The sequence below is a fragment of the Chroicocephalus ridibundus genome, chromosome 12, assembly GCF_963924245.1.
Source record: "Chroicocephalus ridibundus chromosome 12, bChrRid1.1, whole genome shotgun sequence".
In the NCBI taxonomy this organism is placed as follows: Eukaryota; Metazoa; Chordata; class Aves; order Charadriiformes; family Laridae; genus Chroicocephalus; species Chroicocephalus ridibundus.
The window spans coordinates 14,373,856-14,392,913 of NC_086295.1; the positions used below are offsets into that span (position 1 = coordinate 14,373,856).

General features: G+C 41.0%; 1 protein-coding gene across 8 annotated transcripts in view; it reads right to left on the reverse strand.

The window, feature by feature from the left end:
• PTPRT (protein tyrosine phosphatase receptor type T) overlaps positions 1 to 19,058 on the reverse strand; it is a 469,438-nt gene that overhangs the window by 152,503 nt on the left and 297,877 nt on the right. For all 8 annotated transcript variants that reach the window (XM_063349659.1, XM_063349657.1, XM_063349655.1 and 5 more), the window contains exons 8-9: positions 11,437 to 11,733; positions 9,992 to 10,101 (exon numbers count right to left, since the gene is read on the reverse strand). In XM_063349659.1, coding sequence (XP_063205729.1) covers positions 9,992 to 10,101; positions 11,437 to 11,733 — 407 coding nt within the window. The remainder of the gene's footprint in view (positions 1 to 9,991; positions 10,102 to 11,436; positions 11,734 to 19,058) is intronic.

Sequence of the window (19,058 nt, forward strand, 5' to 3'; positions counted from 1 at the left end):
AAGAATAAAGTCCTTTAATTTAGTCACAGCACAAGCACAGCGTGGTTGGTAACAGTCTAAAAAGCCACAGCGCAGCTCTAGGAATGAATATGGAAGTTAATCTCAGGAGCCTACATGAATAAAAGAGGCCCATTTGCTCCCTAGCCTATTTACTGAGAGTCACACAAACACGGCGTCAATTAAACCTGAATACAAACACAGACAACACCCACACAAGGCAGGATATAAACTGGTCCTACTGCCAGCCCTTCTCTTGACCAGGAAGAGGGATAGTGGAGCTGAGAAGCCTCATCTACTCTTCTTCTTGCTCAGACTCCTTCCTTCCTGTTAATATTTCCTTGGGACTTTATGGCTTTTTGTTTTCTATAAATACAACCAAGTTTAATGTCGATGAGAAAGGGAGGAAGAATGGAGTAGGTAACAAAGCAATTGGGAGCGCCTCAGTAATGTATTCAGGCCATTAAGGATTTCATTAGGTTTACTAAAAGGTCATTAATGATAAAATATCTTCTTTTATTTTACCTACTTTCTAAACATTATAGTCTATTCTGCCATTCAAGCTTGCACCCCACTGACATTAATTAGCATGCTATATATTAAGGAGAGTTTTTAATGAGCTGTTATTTCATATGATTTTATTGGAGAGCCTCATTGTTCAGTTTAATAGCAGAAAATGACAACTATAGAAATTGCTTTGATAGGACTGCAGCATTGAGGCGGTTATTCAATCTCCGTACTTGTTCCTCAGTTAGTTCTTGATGCTGAAAGCACGGCTTAATATATCTCATAGCGGGTTTGCCATGCTACGCTGGGCGTAGCGAAAGCTGTGGGCAATGAACAAAAACCCAAACCACCACAATGGAGCACTAACATCACTTACAGCTGCTCCGTTTGCTGTATACCATAAAGTAACAAGAGGCAAGACCCACTGATGTATAAAATGTTCTTGCCACATTTATAGATAAAATAGCAGTCCTAGTCCTATCGGTCCATTATCCATTTGTGCTTATTTTCCAAGTCAAGTCTCTGTCTCACCCTGAGTCACTTTTCACGATTTCTGACAAAAGTGGTTGAATTAGAAACAAAGGGAAGAGTAAGGAATCCAGTCGTTCTCCCTGTGCTAAAACCTAGCAGCTGCCAGCACCCTTTGAAAGCCGTCCCACCCTCGCTGCCAGCAATACCACCTGGATGGCAGGGAGAAGAGACATCAGGAAAAAAGAGGAACAAACAGGGAAGGCAAGAGGAGAAGGCAAAAAGGGAGGCCAGGGACTCAAAGTGACAGAGACTGGTAACGAGAGGAGGGCACAGGAAACTAAACCCAAACCCACCCCCTCCACTGGATGGAAGGCACGTAGTTAAAGACTGGGTCTAACACACACGCACAAAGAACAGCAGTTAAGATTAATTTTCCAAAAGGAACCGTAATACTGGCAACTCCTCCTTTTGAAAGTGATGAGAAAATCACCTTGACTGGCTTCTCCTCTTTTACACAGCTCCTCGCAGTTGCACCAGCTAATAGGATAAAGCCACCACTTCTGACTTTTTCAATCCTATCTATTTGCTAAATTAAGCAATACTTAAGATGAAAGGGAAATAACCATCTAGGAAAGAAGTACAAATGTGTATCTGTAGTTTGCTTTCAACTTAGTTAACAACTACGTTTTGGTAAGCAAGATACTGCAAGATCCGAATGTGGAATTGCTGAAGAGCTTTATCTCTATTACCGTGACCGCACAGGTACACTGGTACTCAAAAAGATTAGATGGAAGAAATGGGATTAAGACTCAATTGTTTCCCTGGATGAGCAATAAAAAGCACGTCTGAAAGAAGAAAGAATAGACCAAAATTGTATTTTTTCTAGAAAAGAAAATAAAGCACTGGAAGGCAGAAAGACAAGATGTTCATGTATCTACAAAAGGATTTTTTTTAATTTGAAATTTGTTGTAAGAAATAATATGTTTGGGTTTTTTTTTCAGTTCTTATCACTTCGTTTGGCTTAGAAAGAGCACAACACGCACACTAAAACAATTCAGTTCCTTCCTTTACAGAAAAAAAAATTAAAAAAAATTGTTGTAGCCAAATACCTTTTCTCATTTGCATTGGATTTATATTGCTGCAAGTCTATTGGCTTCAAAAGAACAATAAAAAGGTAATCAAAGAAACTGTTGTGCTCAAGGGACCGTATTATGCTTTTATTTCTGGGAAGCTTGATAAGCAATTTTTTTAAATAGTTGATTCATACTATTTATAACACCAGTATGCCGTTTACCTGGAGGTTGTCATACATTTAAAAAAACCTGACATCTGAGTTTCTCAAAACACCCTCTCATTTTCTTATCACAATGTTACTGGAAACCATAAGACTTAAAAGAGCATCATTAACAAATGCTCCCAAATTAAGTTCATCTTGCAAGTAACAGTGAGTAGTGCACAATTAAGAATCCTATATTATTTGAAGAAATTTGTTCAAAAGCTCTTTAAGGTATTTATTCAGAAAACTATCCCTAATTAGGAAATCATTTAAACTTTTACTAAGTTTAAGGTGGTGTTAAACTAATCAGGACAGGATGGAGAGAAACAACACCAAGGATAGAGCAGGCTCTTCTCAACAGGGTTTAGCAGCTGAGGGACCAGCCAGACCACATCTGGCGCCTCCTCCCTGCCGCTGCCCCCTTGGGTGGAAGGAGCACGGACAGCCAGAGCCGCTGTCCTGGGACGTACCGACAGACCCAGCAAAGTCCAATTCCTGTTATCCCCCACATCAGCTTTAAATCAACACGGCTCCAACGGACACCAGTTCCACCACAGCATTTTATGTTTCTACACGTGATAGAGGAAGGAAAGCCATCATTGTTTCAGCTGCGTGTCTTGGGTTTCTATATTACTGCGCACAGGTAAATTAGGTTTTCCTTGCAGCATCAGAGAAGCCACCTTAAATGTCCTCTGTATGGCAGAGGGGTCACTCAAGCACATACTACAATTCTAGGGCTGACAGGGAGCTTATAAGCCATATTACTTTATTAAACAGCATGGAAGGGGGAAAAAGGGCTCTCTGTGGGATTCTGCTGACTGAAAGAAAAGCTATTTCTTGTCACCTTGTGCTCCTCAAATTTCGCTGGAAAGCCGTCTCACCGAGCCCTGCCTCGTCCCAGAAACAGAACAGCAGCGTCTGTGGCTGACATGGCACCCCAACCTGCTACGAAAGCGAGCAGTGGATTTTCAGCCCTTCTCAATTGCCAAAAAAAAAGATAATAAATCAGTGCAATCAGTACCATTAATTGTCCAAATTCTGGCCTGAATCCTGACTAAGTGGGGCCCAGAACATTGGCAGCATCTAACCAACCCGTCCACCAAGTGCTCAGTGAAAACTACAGTCAGTGACCATATAATAAACAATTTCTCTTCAGCCAGCCCAGGCCTCTTCCAGTGCAATTCTGCGCAAAAAGACTAATTTAGCTGGGTATATCTGCACGGCTTTCCTTAGGTGTCATTGAGAGGATGAAGCAGCCTACTACAGAGCTGCCAGAGATTCAAACTTAAACAGATTATACATGGCCACACAGTTTCGTTGCTAGTTTAGATTATTAAAGAATTCTAATTCAACATAGTACAGATGCAGTAAAACACTTATTCTTCGTGTAATTAACTTTCATGGACTCTGGACAAACAATATACTGCAGTGCAAGACACCGTATAAATCCAGTGTCAAAGGAAAACAACATTAGCGCTGCAGATGAGCAGAGAATAATATCCAATTGTGTGAAGACAGCATTGTCAAATGCCCTTACAGAAGAGTGATAAAGCTACGACCGAATATACAATCCTTAATTGATCATTTCCTGGGTTTTCAGCACTTAACAATGTCTCCGTAATGTTCTCCCAATGTTCAGCTCCACGCCGCAGCCAGCTGTGTGTAGCGTGGAGTTCCTTCAGCGCACGCTTAGGGAGCGTAAGCGAGAAAGCTCCATCCCAGGAGTATCATGCATCCACGGAAGGCAATTGAGAAGCTGTAACATGATTGATTTTCATGGGAACATTCAAAGCCACTTCTCACTGAAGGCAATTTCCAAGAATTGTCATCTTTCTATTATTTTGACTGTAGAGCTTTATATAAATTGGCTGCAAGATTTCGTGGTTGTTGCTTTCCTTCTTGTGGGAGCCATTTTTCACCCTTCACCAAAAAAAAGCCTTTAAATAAACAAACAAACGCCTAAGCCAAGTCGAGTTCCCAACCCTTTCAGCTTTTCCAGGAAACCTTTTTTTCGCTACACCTTTTCGCAGGGAAGATGTTATCCTAAAAATGTCAGGTTTCATGAATAGCTTAAAAAAGCGCTATGAATAAAAACGCACGCATATCCGTACAGCGGATAGCTATCACAGCAGATAATCATGCTTTATGTTAGAATAAGTATGCACTTTCAGGGGTCAAAGGTGGAAGAAATTTGTTTCCACCCTATTGTAAATGCAGGCAGTGCATCCCACAAATATTGACCTTATGCATGACCCTCTAAGAGGCAGTTTCCACGTAACCACCTCTCTTGCAGAGAAAAAGTGTGTGAACTGATGGAGGAGAAATGGTATATTGGCAACTAGAGAGATGATGAAGGGCAGCTGCAATTTTACATGGCAACCAAGAGGATCTGTAACCTCTGAAGTGCAATTTAAACTCAAATCCACCGGGATTAGAGGAACTAGGCACCAAGCATCCCATTAAAGAGCTGAAATTGTATATGAAAGTCCCGTATATTATCATCCCTAGCATCTAAATAAAGATTTACGGCATTTCAGAAACAGTGACACAAAACTAGCTCGTTAGAAGCTGCAGATGCACCCTTATTTTTCCCAAGACCCTCGTGCAACCCACATAGGATTTAATAATAATAAAGATGAGAACTTAAATGATTACAAGACTACACCTTCCAATATTTAAAAAGACAGCTTGCTGTTTAAACATTGCTTTTAGGCATGGCTCACTGAAAGGACTTCAACAGTCCGAGAGTCAATTTTCCAGCCAAGCAGCTTCTGGGACTGTAATACATTATAACAATGCCTGCCCCCGAGTAACGAATACCTTTGAACGGAACACTAGGTGGTGGGTGGGGTTTTTTTTCTTCTTCCTCTTTAAGGTAGAAATATTCTAAAACCTGACAATTCTAAGAAATAGATTACACAAGAAAAATGTATTTACAAAGGTGAAAGAAAGCCAGCATCACTTACTGAGTGCACCCGTAAGCTTCCAGCTGCCCAAATGGACAATGAAATGCAGATATAAATAAGTTTTGTTTATTTACATTTTCAAGATTAAATGCAAGTTTGCACAAAATATCTCGGTCTGCACATGTATCTGAAGCGCTTCAATTTGGATTATGGAAGAAATGCCTGAGACCTTCTCACATCATCTAAAAGCAGGAGAATTTAAGTGCCAAAGCTGGTCCATGACCTTAAATTAGATTACTTGTTCCTGCAGCCCAACACCAGTATAGGTCTTCCTGCTGTTTGATGGTGGTTTGACTTTACACATACTTCGGATAAAATAAAATAAAAGAAAGAAAATCTTTGTTGCATGTCTTTGTACATGAAGGCTTTGAAGCTGAACTCCCACACAGTATAGGCACAATAAGCAGCATTTGATTATTAGGGATTTTAAAGCATAGCAGCTTTTCAGGACTGGTAAAAAAAAAAATAAATAAAAAAATCAACAAGTTGTGGTGTGTTCTGTCTGCCAGGAGACTGAAGGGGGGACAGGACTTATTACAATATTATTCGATTCTGCCACTCACCGCTCGCTACGAGAGACAGCTGTAATAACGCCTCTTCCATGAATGTCACATGCAAAAACATCTCTGTAGAGCATTCTACCCAAATCAACGTACCAGCAAAATCCATTACCGCTGTTTAGCTGTGTTTCTGAACACAGACTGATCTCCTTGTCTCATCTAAGTACCTACACACCTCGAAGCTACCTGGGGACCTGACTACAGCTCCAGCTCTTCAGCGTTATCTCCGATGCACAGCTTACTGGGAAGCGCAGCCCGTGCATCTCCCCAACGGCTGGACCTGACTTGCACAGAGCAACTGCCACCTCCTCACCGGGCACACGCTCGTCTTAATAAGACTTAATAACTGCTCCCCTAACCCCCCCAGAATGAACCGTACGCACCGTCTCACCTTCTACATGGCTCACATCCTAAGCTTTTCAGCATACTGATTAACTGACCTGCAATTCCTGCAGCTTTCCAAGTTCCCTTGAACAAGAGGTTTCCGCTCCCTAGAAACAGACTGCAATTACGTACTGATTTGGGGATCTAGAAGGTTCCTTTGTTTAAAAATCCAGCTGTGGCTGTACCCAGTGAAACAACTACTTCTCCAACTGAACACAGGGGGGTTTAAGCCAGTTTTAAATGCAAGGCTATTGCCACCTTTATTAAAAGACTACAATAGCAGTTTGAAGGATAAATATCAATCAGAAGAGACTTGCGCAAGTCAAAAAGGTTCATTAAGGTCCTTCCATTTTGTTTAGGCTCTTTAGAAATATTCAGTCATTATGGAATTAGGGCTTCTGGCTGCCAAATGACTTGCTGAGGGTTGCGCTGCTGAATTTCAGCCCAGTTGGCATGTAAGCGGTGCGCGTGTGAACTGCAACAGCAATTTGTGCGATATGGAAGTCTGCCTGGCAGGGAACCGAAAGAATGATTAGGGATCTGAGAAGAAAATCTGTCCCAAGGAAGAGCAAGTGAGATGGAAGTAGAATAGACAGTGTGTTTCTCTGGAAGCATTTCAGAAGCTTAAACAAAACTTTTTTTAACAGAACTAGCGAGAAAATAGTGTCCAGACACAGTCAATCAGATCTCGATCGTGAGTGTAAGGAGGGAACTACGACTTAGGAGAAGGAGGAGGGGTTTTTATTTGTTTTTATTAGGAGGGTTTTTGCCCAAGGGAATTTGAGAGATTGTCACTTGCACGATACCTCCGTGTGAATCGAGCCAGGTGTAACACAGAACTTGACACCACTATATCAAACTCATAAAGTGGTATTTCTCCATCTGTACTTCACAGGGCATTTGACTTTAATAAATGTTGGAAGGTTCTTGGGTTTGTTTCTCCCGAATGACAGTGACAGAACTGCAGTGTTTCTAGATAGTTGCAAGTTTGCTACCACATCACTGAGCCTCTCGGCTCCTGGCGACGGAGCAGCGCTGCCGGTCCGAGTTTCAGGAGTGTGCTCCCTGCAGAGACCTCATCAGAGCTGCACAAATTCACGGTTTGACCTTTTTTCTTCTGCTGTCGCTAACGCCTTCTGCTTCTACCTGGATTGGTACCGTAGCACCACAGGAAAGAACTGAAAACCTATCAGAGACTAACTACAAGCTTCCCCCCCCCCCCCCTTTAACCAATAGGTCAGCTGAACTCTGTAGAACCAGTGTAAGACCATGACGATACTGAAAAATGGCTGAACCCTGTCTAAAATAACAGTTTGGAGGTCATTACTACTGAGGAATTACTTTGGTGCTAGACACGTGGCATGAAATGTTGAAATAACAAATAACACTAGTGGAGACAAAGATGCAGGTTTAAGTGTCTATAGTAGACTAGGGATTAAGTAAGCAATACAAAAGATGCAACTACGTGGACAATACTGGAAGTTTCTCAGTATTTTTAGGAAGATTTAACTTCAGTGGCGTGTACCAGGACAAGATGTTTCCATGCACATACCTGTGCTTTATTTACTGAGCAATTTCAAACCCAGGATCTCCCGTTACTTGCACTCGTATTTGCTTGTGAGAAAGATTTCAACAGCCTGACAACTACCCCGAGAACGCTCTGGCCGTCTCTCCAGGTTATGTGTAACTGCTCATCTGTATGTTTATCTCCAGCTGATGAACTTGTCTCAGGGTGCCACAGAGAACGGAAACGCTCTGTATGAATTTTCACACGCAAGAAGGGAGCAGAAAGGAAAGCACTTCCCTTCACGACAACCTCCAGGCACTCCGGGTCTCCTGGTGTTTTTAACACTTGGATTTTCATCCTTTTGGAGATGAGGCAGAGGGGAAAAAGGAGGAAGAGTCTGAATTCGCTTTGACTTCTCTTTGGCTTCAGCTGCCAAATATGCATAGAATCATTATCAGAAAAGAAGAATTTGTTTGTGCCTCCACTGAGACTCGAGCAATGATATGACTTGAGGGGCAAAGGCACTGTCATGATGCATCACTACCCTGGAGGCATGAAAGTGTCTCTATGCAGCTGCTCAGCCAGAAAAGCTACTCGGGTTGCTGAAGTCCTTTCAATGAGCTCAGCCCAAGGCAATATTTTAGTATGAAACTGCCTCTTTAAAAATTAAAAGGAGTTATTTTTGCATCATTTGACTTGGATTATTTTAAATGTGTTCCATTATAGGTCACCTGTATTACCAATAAAATAATGAATTTGCAACTGATTCTATTCAGATTAATCCCTTAAAAATAGACAGCTTTACTGCATAGTTCCTTACACAGACCCAGGATAGTTTGCAGTATGCCTTCATAAACATGAAATTGCAAGGGTTAGTTCTGTTCTAGTACAGACGGCTGGTATGAAACTGCATAGATTTCCACAAGTCTCTCAATAGTCACCAACAAAAAATGACTCCTTACTTTTAGGTCAAGGATTATCGCCTGGTTGAAATTACACAAAATTAGCAAGAGAAATTTCTATTCGTGTATTTAGTCTTCCTGTATCAAATTCAATCTACCCTTTGTGAGCAAGCTGGAGAGAGGACCTAAAAGTGCTGTTACATTTAAGCCCAGGAGAAAGTTGCCATCTCTTGCTCATGCTGTAGCGCAAGAGCTCACTGATGTTAAACCTGCTTTATTTTGTCCATTTGACCATCACTGTGCTAGAGACAGACAGCGTTGGCAAGGAGATCTCGGAGCGTCATGTCATAAGACGTGCTGTTCCAAACTGAGAAGCTGGATGGGAAGAGGAAAGGAGCAGAACTTCAGCGGCAATGGCAGAATTGCTTCTTGCACCCATGCAAAATAACTTTGCTATGTTCTGCCAGCATAAAAGAGAAAGCAAAAAAGTGGTTCTTGCCCCTCTGTATCAGAAAATGCTGCACAAGCCCACAGTGAGGATTTCTACATCATCATAAAGGCAAAATTTTTTTCCACTTTTTCTAATCTTACTGTGGTAAATGCTGAACCTGTAAAGTGTAACGCGCTCAGCCAGCACTGGTGCACTGCTTTCTGCTATTTAATAAAAGTGCCTTTACCTTCTCTCGTAGCACTACGTCTCATTTCACACAACCCTCTAAAGCAGTCCTCCTTTTATATTCCTTTTCTGCATATTTGGGTGTACCTGACATTACGGATGCAGTCTCACCAGAAGCACAGACAACAGTAACGCTTCCTTACTTTAACAAGAAATATCTCCTCTGATACACTCTAGAATCACATTTAATGTTTTTTGGTCATCCAGCATAGGATGGTCAGTGATCATCCTATAACCTGCTGTATATTTTGTTCGGTGGTGGAGAAAATGGTTGGGCTGGACAGACGTATCATTGAAAGATTCAACAAGAACACTATAAGATAAGACTTTATGTCTATATTCTGCTGAGATTGCCAGGAAGGCTTAGGGATATTGGAAAGGTAGAGAGGAATTAGTTGCTGTATTTAGGTATAAAATATAACAGAAGTTTACCTCAAGAAAAAAAGGAAAGAAAACAGACCTCGGAGATACTGCAGAAGAAAAAAGAGCAGGAATTGAACACCCGAGACATGGGGGGAATATATGGTTCTCATTTTGCCACAAATATTGGTAGAGAAATCTCTTCTCTTCTTTGAACTGGAAAACTTTTTCAGTGACAGCAGCAGACTATCTTGAAGACTCTTATCTATTTTAATCAGGCTTCTTTTAGCACCTGCTGAAATCTCTCAGAGCTCAGGATTGGCTTAAACACATATGAAAAGGGCCCTGTGGCATGTATTCCTTGACAACAATCTGTTCTCCTCACCTCATAGAGTGTAATGATGCCATTTGTCTCATTTGGAGGCTTCCACTGAACATAGATCTTCTCTTCAAAAGGTCCTCCCTGGATGGATTCCAAGGGAACGGGTCCAGGAACTACAGGAAAAAGAAAAGTTGTGTTAGAAGCTACTACCAGCTCCAGCCGCACATACGTCAGAAGACACCAAGAGGCCACCAGACAGGAAGTTCAGAGTTGAAAATAAAAACCATAAAAATAATGTAATTAAAAAAATCCTCAAGGCATTACAATTACCAAGGTACTAACAATATGAAAGGCCTCTTCTCAACATTTGGTTCACATAAGAATACCCTAATGGAACCACTAAGTGATAAATAAAACCAGAATCCATGCAAATATGAAGCTAATTTCAGTACATCCTCACCCCAGTACAGCCCAGCAGCAGTAGGGAATTTAATTTATCCTGCTCCGCCCACACAACAGCAAAGCTCTATCCACCTAAACAGCCAGACTGCACCTTGGCATAAAGATGCTACTGGGCTGCACACTTTTATCGATATCAAAGATTGATTTCCTTAGTAAAGTAACAATGCAAGATTCATATTTCATTATGGTTACAAGGCCAGCTAAAAAAAAATCCACCTACTCAAGCAAAATTTTAATGCTGTGGAAGATAACTAACTAAATGCAGTCCCAAAAGCCTCTTGTCTGATAAAAAACCCTGATCATTTTTCTTAAAGATGTGCCATCGTCTTATGTCCCCCCATATGATATACTGGACTGCTAGAGCCACTTTCAGCTGGAAGAAACTTAAGACAGCAACTCCCTACAGCTCTGGCAGAGGAAGAACACTTCTTTTTTAACACATTAGAGAGAATGGAGACTTGCAGTCTACACGAGTCCTTGGTCTGAAATAGCTCTGACGGGATAATAACACTTTAAAGCTTTCCATCAGTGCTTCTGGAAAACAAGCCTTTTGAATCAAGAACAGAAGAGTTAGCACCAAAGGAATTTAGCTTCCGAGACGTACGCAAAATGCTATGTCCAGAAGACCAGCATTAAGAAAATCTACACTCACGAAACAAAAAAATTATACTTCTTTTGGGGACAGTGATGTGAAGGCACAAGAAAAATCTACAAATGCCAGGATTACGTTTGCCCATATAAAGGAATCCGCTCTGTAGGTCCTGGGTAGTTCAGAACATGCCTTCCGTAGACTTACACCTACCGCTGTTCAGTGACTGCTCAGACTGGCGTTTGTCATTTCCAAGCTCTTCAGGGAGCCCTGCCCTTTCAAGAACGCGCCTGTGAAATGGAAATTATTTACACCTACAAATTTTACTTGCATAACACACACACTGTACAGAGAAGCCATTTATAAGTCTGATGGGACAGAGGGTTACGTCGTTATTGACAATTTCAAAATATTAGTCTTCCCCAAAAAACAAGCAAGCCAACCCAACAGAACTCACCATCTTCCTCAGTCTGCACAACCAACTCCTCACTTTCCATTTTGCCCTCCGGGTTGGAGAGGGCTAACCTCAGCCGGATGGTCATGAAGGGCCGAAGACCTCGCAAGGTGTAGTGGGAAGAAGTTTGGATGAGTTCCTCTGCCTCAAATTTTTGCTGGTTAAACACATACTGGTACTGGACTGTGAGATTGTAGCTGTGGCAGCGGGTCACCGCATAACCAAAGGGCTCCCACTGCAACGTCAGCTGCCGGGAGCGAATATCAACAACTTCCACATTCTGCGGCCCATGGACGGGATCTGTGAAACAAGCAAAGAAAAAAAATCAAAAGAAATAATTTTATATTAAAAGAAGTCAGTCATCCATTATTATGCCTCCTTCCATATTGACAGAGTGTCTAAGTATGTTCTTGTCTTTACAAATTAATGTCAGGTCCACAAATGTATTCAGGGTCCTGAGTTTTCCCTGAAAACCACCTGTCACAGGCCCCTGAACAGTGGTCATGCTCCCGATTCCTATGAAACCTCATTGAGTCCAACAAAGGCAGTGTGACTCCCAGAAGTCTCACTTCTTCATTATTTAAAAAAAAAAAAAAAAAAAAAAAAGGTAGCTGATGGTCTGCCCGAGGTGTCTAAATGCCTTGGTGAGCCCAGCCCTAAGAGATGCACATACATAGGGAATGGCTGCCAGAGCAGGAATGAACTCAAGTTTGCCAGCTTTCTGTTCAGCTACGCAGTCCCTGCACCCTCCCGCCCACCCTAAACCCATTCTGCTCAGAGTAAAGCACGAGAGTGCAAGAATCGAGATTAAGAGCCTGACTGTCAGATCGCCAACAATCCCACACCTACTGCCCCCTCAATTTTTTAAACTCCGGAATGTTTTGGCAATGGGCATAGGAGCAGCTCATGCCACTCCTTCAGTAAGTTTTCTGAGTCATCTCAACCTCATTCCAATAAAACTTTTATTTCAGATCGTATCAACGCCTCGGCCCCACCAAAGTTTCATTGCTCTTTATTATTCTTTCTACAGTATCTGACTGAGGTACAGTTTGAATATTCATGTGTAGGATTCATTTTCACCTGCTGTTCCTTAATTTATTTTTAACAGCATAACTCAAATGCTCTGACTACAGACTCTGCCCTTTATATAAAATATAAATGCATGCGCCGCTAGACATGCAGATATAAAGAATGAAGGATGAGTGAGTAAAATCAGTGTCTGAGACATGTCAGATGGTAATAACACTACCCATGTCAGAGTTTGTTTATCTGACATTTCTTCAACTTGCGGACCTTGTTTGCTTTTTTGCTTAATATATAGCTACGCAAGGTAATTAGAAAATCTACAACTTCACATAAAGTTTCTTGATTTGTAGCACAATTCGGTGTTTCGCCCACTTCGCATGTTCTCTCACGATTTTAACCTATGAAAGGAACAGAACATTTTCATGGAAACAAAAAAAAAGTCACAGGGACTCCCAAATACTAGATACACTTCTTTGAAAGGTAATTAAAGTGGAGAAAAAGCCTTCTGGTAATTCTTGAAAGTAAAGCACGCACCAGCCATACCGACTTCAATCTACAAATGCATAAGCAGAAAAAAACCACTATAACAATCAACATATTCCGTATTACTTCTAAAAAAATCCTAGTGACTGGAAATGGGAAAATAGCTACTTCTGAAATTAATCTTTAGACACACGCACATGCAGACACTTTTGAAATATGATGCGTATTAAAGGACCAGGGGTCTAAATCTAGCAACTGGCTTAGGATTCTATATAAGTCATGTAATTCCCTTAGCATCCAGAAAGCAGCTCTAAAATGACATTCGTTAGTAATGTGTGTGTCAAAAAAAATACAATTTAGAGATCAGAAAGTTTGTATGCATAAATATACATATATATACTTAGCACTAGGTGATAGTCATTCCTTTACTATAAACCCATGAAAAGAACATTTCTGCAGATGCATTGTACAGATAAATAAGGTGAACAAAAGAATGGTTCTGTGAAATCTTTCAGCCTCTGGAACTGTAAAGGTAAGCACAAGCCTTGTTGCAAGATGCACTGAAAGAAAAGGAAACCAAAAGCAGATGCTTGTCCTTCAGAACTCTCCATTACACCAAGTAACCAAACTCCAGACCCCAACCCAGAATGTGGCTGAGGCACAGCAAAAACATTTCACGCCAAGACAAGAACGTAGCTGAAGATGGCAATTAACCTCCATGTTAATGTTATAATGGTTTTTTTTTCAATTGCAGTTATTTTCTTTAAGTCAGTCATGTTATGGAATGAATAGGTAATTAGCGGATGTTTGGTTTATTGATGTCAGACGTGCTGGCTTTATCAGTGGGTAAGGAACAACTTTGACTCAGCATCATCTCACCATGTAACATGTCCAAAACCTGGACCATGGAAGACGACCTGCAGTTTTTAGCTTGCTTTCTCATTTTGTTCACATTTACTCTTTCTTACCCGGAATTGTAAGTCTCGGGACCTGCCTTGTACCAACCAGTTTCTAATTCTGCTCAAAATTTCACTGTAAATGCTTTAAGATACATTCTGAGGCCTTTGTTTAGTCTTTCAACACAGTCTTTTCAATAGAGTAACCGGCCTATTAACAGATTACTTTGAGTTACAAAGTGAGAATCTAAAATACAGATTCCAAACATAGTCCAGACCTCATTTCACAGTCACAGAACATACCACGTTCTCACAAGAACTATCTGTTCTCAGGCTGATAATCCTATAATGTGCGATTTTTTCAGTGAAAAACTGAGATGAGGATGCTGCAGTTCACAGTGAAAGCAGGAAGGGGATGCAGGTTTCAGAAATACCCACAGCCTGAGGCATCTCCAACGGCAGATGCAGGGACTTGGCATCTAATGGCCACCTTCTGAGCAAAGGGGGAATAAATCAGTAACTAAAAACTATTGAAACTTTAGGTTTAGAGAGGAAGAAACCAAATTGGAATTAAATCAACAATAAGAAGCTGGAGTGGAAACATTTATATTCACTCTGGCTCCCTTCTCTCAGTTTCTATCTCCTTTTTCTGCAAAGCGAGACTATGTCATTTTGACAATGTTTTCCAGTTGCCACACTGATTTCCTCTGCCGCGTAAGCCATTGAAACTCATTTTGAAAGATGAGATTTTGTACTGTTGTTTTTAAAAGACAGTGGTCCTACTACCTTCTCCATTTAATTGCTTCCCCATTTTAGCTTTGTAAGAACACAATCTCAAAAGGTCTGTAGTACCTGTCCCTGGGACTCTGCTGTCTAACATCACCTGGTTTCCACTGTGTTGTAATGATGTATTTTCCCCAAAAAGAAAAAAGAAAACTAAACATGTTTATAATTGATCTACAATCTTCTAGTAGTGGTGATTATTTAAAACTGGACGAATTGCTCCATTTTTGTATTCCTGGAATTACAGCTTCCAAATAATGTAAGAAAAAAAATCTGGAAATTATTAACCTTATATTTGGTTAGTGTAAGAATATCTGCTAATATGTATCTCAACTTCAGCTGTACAAAATTACCTACCAAAGCAAGACAGAAACAGACCGTCCCAATTTGAATACTTCGAGATCATATACAAGACGGCCTGGTGTAACCTGCATAAATGGAAGTAAAATTTTCTCAGTGTTCTGAGACCCTGGAAAAAACTGAAGGAAATTCTTGGGAGGCCCGAGCAATGAAACAGCTGCCACCGAGCGAGTAAAGCTGCTCTTGAACCCACGCAAAGGAAATTGCGGCCTCTGGGATTTCACTGTGCGAATGCTGTATTTTCATTTGAGCCTGATTGAACTATTAATTACATTTTGAAAGTTGACATCAAAATCAAGGAGTGAACAGTATTTTTTAATGCCACATCTCCCACCGATGCTTCGATACCTGTCGTTACTCTGGTCAGCTGCCGCAAACTTTCAGCTGGCCAGGAACCTTTGTAAAGCTCTCGTGATGTACAAGTGGCCCGAACGGAAACAAACTCTCCCCAGAGGTCCTTCAGCTGTGCTGCCCGTCATTTTTGACCCAACAGTGACTTGCAACGATCACAAATTGCATTTTCTGCTATCACAATTTTAAAGAAAAGTTGACTTTTATGGCTGGTTTTGCTCTTTCCTTGTCGAGTGTTACAGATCTCGTTTTGCTCACTGTAGGCAAGGTGAGGTGTAGAAAGGCAAAGGTTGATTTAGATTATTAATAACAATTGTCTCTGCTTTATACCCCTCCATCAAGAGAAGAACAGAGAGGAATGGAAGCAATGGCGAAACGCTGGGGTTGGAACATGAAGCTCAAGTTGAGCAGTGAAGTTAAATGGCGACCATCAGCTGTTGCCCCCAGGTTAACTACCTGCTGCAGGAGCCTAATTGCAAGAAATTGTGCTGTCAGTAAAGGCACGACATTGGGCAGAAGATGTCCGTACTTGTCTGAGGCCCCATGCCCATGTCTCCTGACCCTACGGAGAACAGGAGGCAGAGTTTATTAGCAGTGCAGGTGTCCACTGATTAAATTCTGTTTCACAGCAGTAGGTTACAGAGACCAAGAATGCACAAGGGGAAGAAAAATGAGCGTGACAGGTACAGCAGCTTTCTGTGAGTCCTGAACTGATGTCTTCAGACAAAGAAAGAGAAGGAAAATAGTGAGAATCCAATTCGTGTCTTCCCCTCAACACTCCCACACTTGAGCTCATGAGCCAGTCACACCAACCAGAGCAGGTCAACCAACATCTGGGCAGCCCAGTAAGGTCCCCATCCCTTCCTCCAAGGCAGACTGGGAGGAGACACAGGGAAGACTGGGTGCATTGGGAGTTGATAACAAGACCAAAACTTGTGTTCTCCCAACTACCAGCACGGTACAATCTCTCTCTGTAGCCCAGAAAATATTTAATTTCATTTTAATTTACAAAATATAAATTTGGTGGTATCACAGAACAGCTGAGAACTTCATAGAGTATTTCAGTCTCACGATAAATCGAGACAGTGGCCACTTTTCATGCAACAGCAACAAAACTCCTAATGACGGTGAATCAGCAATTAGGCTGTTTCCTTTCTGGTTTTCAAAGACATTGTTTTGTTCTACAGATAGAAACCAAACAGTAATCTGTCTGACAATGATTTTTCTCTAGATATTACATTAGAGCTGAAGCCTTCTCTATCTCACCTCTATTCCCTATTTCTCCTCTTCCTCCTTAAATTTCCACAGGATGAAACATAACTAGGGAAAGACACCCACTATCAAAAAACGTAGCAAGATAAACAGAGCAAAAGCACTCAAGTGGTTTGCCTTAAACGCACAATTCATGTGTGTGATGGTTCAGAATAAAACAACCACCTCTACAGCGCATGCTGCTCGTCTCTTCAAAGAGACTCTGACAGATGAGCTGTTCTATATGCACCTTCCGTCTCAATGTCCTACACGTGGACATTTCAGGATGGCGGACAACTCTGTCCATCCCCGAAGTGCAGCACGTCTCTCTCTGACAGAGCTCCTTTGCTGAGCGTCACAACTCACCCAGCTGCTGCCCATCATATTTCAATGCCTCCCCAGCCTGAATGCGCTATAAATGCCTTTTCAGACATGAGAGATAAAAACACCGATTAAACAGAGTCTTTCAATCCTGTAAAAGTGTTTTGGCTTTGCCCTTTTCTGCACAAAGAACATTTCCCTAGTATTTGGAACTAATTTTTATTTTTTTTAAACCAGTTTGGGTACCATCACTGGTCCAAAAGCAGTGCAGACAAAGCTGAACGCAGGCAATTATAGAGAACGGCATGTTCCGAGAGAAGCCTTCCGACAGAGAAATGAGAAAAAAAGGAGTGAGATTGATACAATAAAGTCACCACAGAACAACCAACCTGTTTGTTGAGATACCTGCAATCAACTATGCCCCAAGTCATACACAAAGAACCAGGTGTCATTATGGCTGATGAACTGAAATAAGCTATTTTATGGCATTCTCTGAGCAATGAAGGAGGAGGAGCCCAGCGACACAGATGCATCTATTATAAAAGAAAGGTTAAATAAGTTAGACAATGGAGGATGTGCTTAGATAAGCCAGGGACTGAGCTCTCTCAACAGTTAACACGACCCTTTTACTTCAGTTCACAGCACACTGACTTCATTTTTTGATTGATCTGGTTTTGTTTTGATATATTACAACACCTATTAACCATCCTCTGATCTCATAGTTCAACCCTGTTAAACAAAAAAAAAAGAAAAAAGAAAAAAAAAGAAAATAATAATAAAGAATCCACTCAAATGCCTTTAAACTGAGCCCAGATCTATCTGATGTTTGAGAAACTTGGCAGACCTTTTAATTTGTCACAAAATGTGGCTGTCACTCTCATGGACTAAAAATCCACAGGGTGGCCAGTGCCCAAGGTGGAGGAAAAGCCAAAAGCTGCCGGAGAGCAGCACCACCTACCTGTGCTCGCTCCAGCGGCATCCAGAGCTGCCAAGCCCTCACTTGTAAACAACTTCAAGATAATTAAGCACTACTTTTTAAAACAGGTTTATTAGCATCTGTTTAAATGAAATTTTTTTTCATTATGGTACGAAACGGTAAAATGAAAGCTTTCTTCCTCTTATACCTAAAACTATTGTTCCCTAACAAACTTAAAAATAATAATTTAAAACAACAATAAGGGGTAATTACTGGTTTTATTAAAAACATCTATCACGGATACACATAGCAGTAGTATTCCATGTCTGGGAACAAAATGTACATTATTGAGCATTTTGATGATTAAATACAAAAGCATAATTAAATATGCTAATGAAAGTGAGATTACAAAGGAGGTAAGCCACTTGTTTTGTGTCAAACGAAAGTAAAATGTGCATTTTTCACAAATCTACTTTATTATGTATAAATAAAATATTTATTTTAACTATTTATTTTACTGTTGCGTATGTGCATTTATTTTTATTACCTCTTCCTCTGTGTACTTCTGCTGTTATCTTCAAGTGGAATAAGTGGAAAAGATTATACTAACGTATAAGGTAGTTCCTGACAAAACATACATTATCTCCGTAAAAATAAATAAAGTAATCAAAATAGCAGGTAAAAGAGAGGCTTCCTCTCCACAGCCATGGGTCTGCTGAATTCTTGCGGGCGGCAGAGAAAAGCACTGCTCTTGCAGGTAGGCTTCCCTCATTTGTAACTGGGGCTTCCTTTTATGTCTGTGCAGTCAGCGAGATAAATTCTCTATGTTCTTTTGGAAACTTGTTTTTCCAAAACAAAAATTAAAATCTCCAGTTTAACTTTTGATCTGTTAAGAAGCAGCTATCAGTTGACGAAGCATTGGCTTTGCAGGTGCTACTGAAATCTCCTCGTTGCTCTAAACCACTGGAGACTTGTCCATTTTCTCAAGATTCCGGAGCAGCAGCAACTCCGTTTTCACCAGCTATGGGAACCCCTACAGGAGGAATCTCTCTGTGGTGGGCACTAGCTGATCCCCTGTACCTGATGGCATCTAAAGGGACTGTCTCTCTACAGCACGCCATAGTGGCAAAAGAAACACAACCCAAACCAAACCAACAACATTTTCAATTGCTAGGAATACTAAGATTGGATAATCACTTAGATCAAAGTAGCACATGTCACAACCATAATAATGTTAG